The sequence below is a fragment of the Daktulosphaira vitifoliae genome, unplaced genomic scaffold (genome assembly GCF_025091365.1).
Source record: "Daktulosphaira vitifoliae isolate Bord-2020 unplaced genomic scaffold, ASM2509136v1 Scaffold_4, whole genome shotgun sequence".
Taxonomy (NCBI): Eukaryota; Metazoa; Arthropoda; class Insecta; order Hemiptera; family Phylloxeridae; genus Daktulosphaira; species Daktulosphaira vitifoliae.
The window spans coordinates 3,618,963-3,627,129 of NW_026099575.1; the positions used below are offsets into that span (position 1 = coordinate 3,618,963).

Here is an 8,167-nt window from a genome sequence, read left to right on the forward strand (position 1 = left end):
ATTAATAGTTTTAACTTCGATGTGAAGTATTATATTTACTAAAATGTGTTTAATTTTATTTGTTTGTCTGTTACCATTCAATCTCAGCTCTCGCTGGACCGATTTTGATGAACAATATGAAATATGATTAACAATTATTTTTAATTTTCAAATATTTAAGTGGCTTATAATAAAATAATTCAACGAATTAACTCTCCATGACAATTATGACTTTATCATATATAAACGTTGTCTATGTTGACATTGGGATCACTTCGTGTTTGCTAGTCAAAATAAGCTATCATCTCGTGTAAGTATTCAGAGTTATTTAACTAATTATTAATATGGCAAGCGAAAACAATACGGATAGTCATATTTATGAAACAAATATGAATGTTGTGAAACGCAGAGTTGAAGAATTCTGGAATCGTCGTTTCATGAGTTCCAATTTAGTCGTTGATAGTCCAGAAGAACCCCAAACATCAAGACAGTCTAAAGGTGAAATTAATAACTGTAGACACTATTAAGATTAATTAAACTAATTATCATGAAACGTGAAAACGATTAGATATAAAATATAACAAGAAATTAAAAAAGATTATTCTCTTTTTGATAAATAATAATTATTTTTTTATTGTAGTTAAAAAAAATTTTAATATTATTCACTATTTCAGTAAATTATAAACATTAGAGTAGATATAATTTCTACGTCAATGCATTTTTTCACCGTAAACATTTTCAAAATTAACTATTTAATTAATAACTTTTAAAATAATATTCTCTTAACAGCAAATTCTAGTGGAAATATTAACACTGAAACAAATACAGCTAAACCAAAAAAACAAACCTATCATAAACAACTTGAAAGTGATGAAATTATAGCAGAAAAAGTGGTAATTACAATTGTATAAATATATCGACCCTTACAATTTAGTAGAAATAATTTAATATTTATTATTATTTAGAGCAGCTGTATAAATGTATTATTTTTTGAGATATTAGTAAAAGATGTTAAATAATTTCAATTTTAATATCTTAATCTTTTTGATTTCCAATAAGATTTTTAAAGAAAAGAGACTTTTTATGGAAGATAATAATAACATATTAATTATATTCCAATTATTAATTTTAATTTGTCATTGATTACGCCTAGAAATTGATACAGTGAGGAGATATTGGAACACTTATTAGGAATCAAAAATCTGGAAAATATAGAGAGAAACTATCAGTTCCAGCCAAAAAAAGTTATATACCAATTGTAAATGATAAAGCACCAAAAATACCAGCATATTTATTAGGAAAAGTAAATTTTATTCTGCATTATTTTATATTCAAAAAGTATATATGTAGCCTAAACATATCTTTTGACTTAACGTAGATTTTTTAAATAAATTAACTAAAATTTATCCTATAATTAATATGTTCTGATGATTCATTAAGAGTTTTCATAAGAATCACTTGCATCGCAATAAATGCGATGATAAAAAGCAACCTATAGAAATATCCTTCAATGATAATGGTGGCCCTCACATAGAAAGTAATTTATCCGAAGAACATGATGAAGTCATTAAAAGTACATAAAAAAATTTAAACTACATTTCGATTATTGAAACAATTATTTTATACTTTAAACTCTTAATACTTAAAGAATTAGAAGCTAATAATGAACCTACAAATGACGTTACATTATCAGAAGTGTCTACTGATAAAGTAAAAGAAACTCTAGAAGAAAAAATAATTAATTTAGAACCTACAAAATGTGGAGTAAAAGTGCAACTCCTGGAGATAGCATCTTCTGAAAGCCCAAATTTAAAGAGAAAATCATCCGAAAAAGATGAGAAAATCATAAAAAGTAAACAATAATTTTTTTTATAAATATTAACTTGCATATAATGTTTATTGAAATTATTTTCTTATATTTTTAAACATTAATACTTTTAGAGGCAAAAATTAGTTCTGAACTTTTACATGCGACAACGTCAAATGACGTTACATTATCAGAAGTGTCTTCTGATAAAGTAAAAGAAACTCTAGAAAAAAAAAAAATTAATTTAGAACCCACAAAATATGAAGTAAAAGTGCAACTCCTGGAGATAGCATCTTCTGAAAGCCCAAATTTAAAGAGAAAATCATCCGAAAAAGATGAGAAAATCATAAAAAGTAAACAATAATTTTTTTTATAAATATTAACTTGCATATAATGTTTATTGAAATTATTTTCTTATATTTTTAAACATTAATACTTTTAGAGGCAAAAATTAGTTCTGAACTTTTACATGCGACAACGTCAAATGACGTTACATTATCAGAAGTGTCTTCTGATAAAGTAAAAGAAACTCTAGAAAAAAAAAAAATTAATTTAGAACCCACAAAATATGAAGTAAAAGTGCAACTCCTGGAGATAGCATCTTCTGAAAGCCCAAATTTAAAGAGAAAATCATCCGAAAAAGATGAGAAAATCATAAAAAGTAAACAATAATTTTTTTTATAAATATTAACTTGCATATAATGTTTATTGAAATTATTTTCTTATATTTTTAAACATTAATACTTTTAGAGGCAAAAATTAGTTCTGAACTTTTACATGCGACAACGTCAAATGACGTTACATTATCAGAAGTGTCTTCTGATAAAGTAAAAGAAACTCTAGAAAAAAAAAAAATTAATTTAGAACCCACAAAATATGAAGTAAAAGAGCAACTCCTAGAGATAGCATCTTCTGAAAGCCCAAATTTAAAGAGAAAATCATCCGAAAAAGATGAGAAAATCATAAAAAGTAAACAATAATTCTATTTTAAAAATTTGACCTTTCATTAGTTTATTGAAACAATTAAGCACTATTTTTATACATTAATTTTTTAGAATCTAAAGTTAGTTCTGAAGTTTCTCCTTCAAATATGAATGACGTGTTGCCTGCCGTGTCCGTTGTCGAAATTGATGAAATACCAGAGAAAGAAATAGGTAAAATAAAATTATTTTTTTTTATTGATTTCTTTAATATTTATTTCACANTTTTATTGATTTCATTAATATTTATTTCACATAGAAACATCCATAACACATATTTTGTTTAACTATGTTTAATCTTATATTTCAAAACCTAGGAATAATTTTACTCATATTAAACCATTAAGCTAGCTTAAGTAATTTATGAGAAGTTTTTAAATACGTTTACTCTTGTAGAAGTGACGCATGATTCGAACACAAATGAACTAGATCAGTATAACGCGCCTTCGTTTAAGTCCCCTAAATCTTGGTACACTTCGGACACAATTAATGATTATCTCAAATTGATAGTGAAAAGGTCCAATGGCGAAGTTCATGCAGTCGTTACCGACTTTATACCAGCATATCTTAGAGGAGGTTATCCAGCTGTCAGAAAATGGATAAAAAAAGATATCCATACATTAAAGTTCCTTTTTGTGCCAATGAATGTACTTGGCGGACATTGGATATTGACTGTGATAAATGTACCCGAAAGAACTGTGACATCATATGACAGTCTTAAGTCTTATGATGGTCCATATCCTATGGTGTTGAAAGAATATCTAACTGACTGGGAGATGGATAAAAAAGGAGCAGCTTCGTCGTGGACTTTAAAAATCGGTGAGACGACTCGTCAAACTAATGGGTATGACTGTGGTCCATTTACGGTCGAACTAGCCGAAAAAATGGCTCGAGGAGACACAACTCCTATAAATGCGAGTCTTATGCCTTCTGTAAGATTAAGACACAGAGAAGAAATTATAGCCGGCCAACTATTTTTATAATTTTTTATGAAAGAAGTTGCTTAAATGGCTTGTATAAAATTTCCTAATTTTTACATTAAATTGATATTTTTGTTAATATTTATACTTCCTAATATTTTCTTACGTTTTAGAAGCTTATTGTAATTATTATTTTATGTTATTTTTCTTTGTTACACTGCTTTATTAAATAAATGTATATTAAATGTATAAATGTATTAAATAATTTTATATTTAAATAGCTATGTTGTGTGAATACAAAAACTATATAATAAACATTTATAGGAAAAATTAGTGAAAAAGTTGGTCAATTACAAATTTTAAAGTTAATGGATTTATCTACCATAATAAAAATTTAATTTTAAATGATTGATGATTCATAAAGAGTTTCACTTTTTTTTTGAATTTATAACTAAATTTGTAATTTTAAAAATTTGTTTGCAGTAATTTTTTATTATGATCGACAAATAGACGGAGTAATGGAGCAGCTTAAAACTTATTAGTTTAAAAATATATAAAATTCTCTTCAATGCTCTTTTGTTCCCACGGTCAATATTCAATTTAAAAAATTAATTTTATGTTACACTAAAAATAAACATCATGACCTCTTTTTTCGCTCATTTAAAATTTTTGAAATAGCGATGTAGAATAAAATGTGTTTGGCAATCAAAATAAAATAATAACCCACTTCCAAAAAAAAATAAGTTTTTGGTTACGCCATTGATTACATTAACAGTAAATCAATGTCCTATCAACGTTTAAATATACTAAGGCTGTCATTATAATTAGTGTAGGGTGTGTTTTAATGAATCCATATTTAACAGATTTGGCGAACAGTATTAACTGAAATAATCTTACGTTCAAAATTAACGTTTAAAACTCGTTTAAAACGAAAATTCATTTTTAAACAAATAACCTTTTTAAAATTAATTTAAATTTTAACAAAAAAACATACTATATATTTTTAAATTAATAAATATTATCACTATCTTAAATAATCCTTAAATTAAGGACACATTCGCCTAAAGTTTAAAAAAAAAAGCTGTAATAGTATTATCAACTCTTTTTCACATTACGTAAGACATCAAGCTTCTAACATAACTTTAAAAATAATAACTGTATCCACTATTATGATTAATTAAACTAATTATTGAGAAACGGAAACAGGCTATGATATAAATATAACAACAAATTAAAAAAGAATATCTTCTTTTTGATAAATAATAATTATTAATTTATTGTACTATTTCTAATTAAAAAAAATTTTAAAATCATTCTCTATTTCAGTAAATTATATACATGAGAATAGATATAATATCTACGCCTAGAAATTGATACAACGAGGAGATATTGCAACACTGATTAAGAATGATAAATCTGGAAAATATAAAGAAAAACTATCAGATCCAGCAAAAAAAAAGTTATATAGCAATTCTAAATGATAAAGCATCATCAATACCAGCTTATTTATTAGAAAAAGTAAATTGTATTTTGTATATTTTTTTATATTTAATAAAGTATATATGCACCCTAAACGATTTTTTTCACTTAATGTAGATTTTTTAAATAAATTAATTAAAATTTATCGTATGATTAAATATTTTCTTATGTTTCGTTAAAAGTCTTCATAAAAATCACTTGCATCGCAATAAATGCGAAGAAACAGAGCAACCTGCTGAAGTATCTTCCAATGATTAGTATCATCCTAACATAGAAAGTAACTCATTTGAAAAAAATGATGAAGTCATTAAAAGTACATAAAAAATTTTTATCTACAATTTAATTATTGACACAATTATCTTACACTTTAAAACTTAAATAATTTAAGAGTTGAATGTTAATATTGAAAATTAGGCTTCAAAAATGTCAAATGACGTTACTCAACCCAACCAGGCGTGTTCATTGATAAAATAATAGAAATTCTGGAAGAAAAAATAAGTAATTTACAACACATAAAATTTGGAGAAAAAAGGGCACTCGTGGAGTTATCTTCTAACACTGCTGTACGCCCAAGTTTGAAAAGAAATTCATCCTATAAAGATGAGAAAATCAATAAAAGTAGATAATAATTTTTCTTTTTATAAATTTTAACCTGTATATTATGTTTATTGAAATTATTTTATTTTATTTTAAAACATAAATAATTTTAGTGTTGGAAGTTAAATTTTGAAAATTTGGCTTCAAAAATCTCGAATGACATTACTTTACCATGCGTTTCTACTGTGAACACATATGATAAACTAATAGAGTATAAACAGCTCATCCAGTTCACTTCCAATACTACTGACGACCATAACTAAAATTAACCTGCATTTTGACTATTAACACAATTTACTTACACTTTTAAACTTAAATAATTTTAGAGTTGGAAGTTAATATTGAACATTTGGGTTCGAGAACATGGAATGACGTTATTTGAACACCTATGTGCTTTTTTACAAAATACTCACATCAAATATTTTAAACCTGTTGTATCAATGTCAATTGGAGATACAAAAAAGTTATATCTCTAACAATATGTATAGTATATACATCGGTAGTTATTATTATATATCTACCGTATTTAAATACATATAATTAACCCATCCCGACCATAATATATGTTGGGATATATTTAATCCCCACCATAGTATATGGTATGGATATAATACATCCCCACCAAATCATATTGTATATGTATTATAATTTTCTGGAACTTTTTGGAATATATTGGAAATTTCTGGAAATTTTTGGAAGTCCGTGGCGGATGGTCCGTCTATTAGACCGTCCCAAATTTGGGCATGTCCCGTATTGAGAATAAATAAATAAATATTATGTTATCAACAAATAAATTATTCAAATAAGGAAATAATCAATTAACATAGAATTTTTTATAATAATTACAAATTTTCACTTTTACAGTAATAATTTACAAAATTTTTAATTTATTGCGTAATAAATTTAGTGAAACGTTATTCGAGGAACCTTGAAAGAATAAGAAATTGTCATAACACAAAACAACCTAAAGTGAGAAAGTAAGGTGGGTACGAAGATGATAAATCTGCTGCCTGGATATTGACGTATGTGTGATCGTACAGCAGTCACCGTGCCCGGTTGACACTCCGTAACGGCTGTAGGTGTGGAAAGGCCGTTGTTATAGGAATGGAATAAGGGTAATACCCAGGTATGTGGTGCAGACGAAGTGCAAGACACAAGTACTGCGGATGCGCTATCTGTGTTTTATTATAATAATTTTTTACGATATTAGTAACGTGACACCATCACAGAATATTGCGACGAAGAAAATTGTTTCTAGCGGATAAAAAAAGAAAGAAATCAAGTACAACAATTAAATTTAGTGATCCTGATGGAGGATATGGTTTGGCGGAACCTTTCAATAACATTCCTTTTTAAGAAAAGCTGCATGAGAAAATGAGTATTTTTTGTAAAAACTAAACGAAATTGATATTAGAGAATTTGAAATGTCTATAAGAGAATAATACCATAACCAAAATTTGTATACCGAGAAGAAAAAATGGTTCAGTGTTCAAATTTTGGAAACATTTGTATGATACATTAGGGTGGCCCTCAAAAATCGAATGACTTTTTTTTTTTTACGCTACCCCTTAATTTTTTTTTAATGGTCAAAAAAATGAGCTGTGCAAAATTTGGGACCGATCCGTTAAGGTTAACCCGTGCCCCCGGGCCTATTAAGTTGAGTCGAAGAGTCAAATTTAATAGAAATAACTGATCTATGTCTCATAACTTTTTTTTCTCTTAACTTAGAATAATAAAAGTAAAACTCAAGTAAAGGAAATTTTACAAGAAATTCAAAAATAATAACTTCAATGTTGTTTTCTCAATAAATAGCCCACAAAAACACTACATACAGTAAAAAACATGTAAAAGTCTTAAAATACGTTATAACTGATTTTGTTGATTTTTAATTATTTATTTTCATTTTATTTTTTGGAAAACGCATATTCGTTTAAAAAAAGATTCTAGAAGTTTAATTTTTTATGCCAAGTACGATAATTATATTAGATTTATTATTTTATGGACAGTTAATTAATGATTAATTACAAACCTAACAGTTTAATTTAATTTTTATTAACAATTTTTAATTTATTTTTTTTTAAATAATAATAACTTTAAAAAAATATTTTAACAATAATTAAATTATATTATTATAATATATTTTTTGATAATGTACTTTTTTTACAATTAGGAAATTTTTTCCGATAATTACTTACTATTTGTAAAACGTATTGTTTCTGTTCTTCATTTGTAGTTTATATTTAATGTAGTCTTAGATTAATTTAATGCCACGCTAGGCTGTATCATTAATAACTCGTAATTTACTTATAGTATTTAAAGCATTTATGTAACTGTTGTTCGCACTCCAAAATGATGGATCAATTTTCAAAAAATCAGTGTTCAGATTAAATAGTTGTAAATTTGAT

At 26.0% G+C, this 8,167-nt stretch overlaps 1 protein-coding gene across 1 annotated transcript; it reads left to right on the plus strand.

Moving 5' to 3' along the window:
* Positions 1-323: 323 nt before the first annotated feature.
* Positions 324-3,749, plus strand: LOC126903925 (uncharacterized). The gene is made up of 9 exons (XM_050682500.1): positions 324-477; positions 769-872; positions 1,420-1,552; positions 1,628-1,831; positions 1,921-2,139; positions 2,229-2,447; positions 2,537-2,755; positions 2,842-2,940; positions 3,163-3,749. The coding sequence occupies exons 1-9, from the start codon at positions 324-326 to the stop codon at positions 3,747-3,749; spliced, it is 1,938 nt and encodes a 645-aa protein (XP_050538457.1).
* The last annotated feature ends 4,418 nt before the right edge of the window (positions 3,750-8,167 follow it).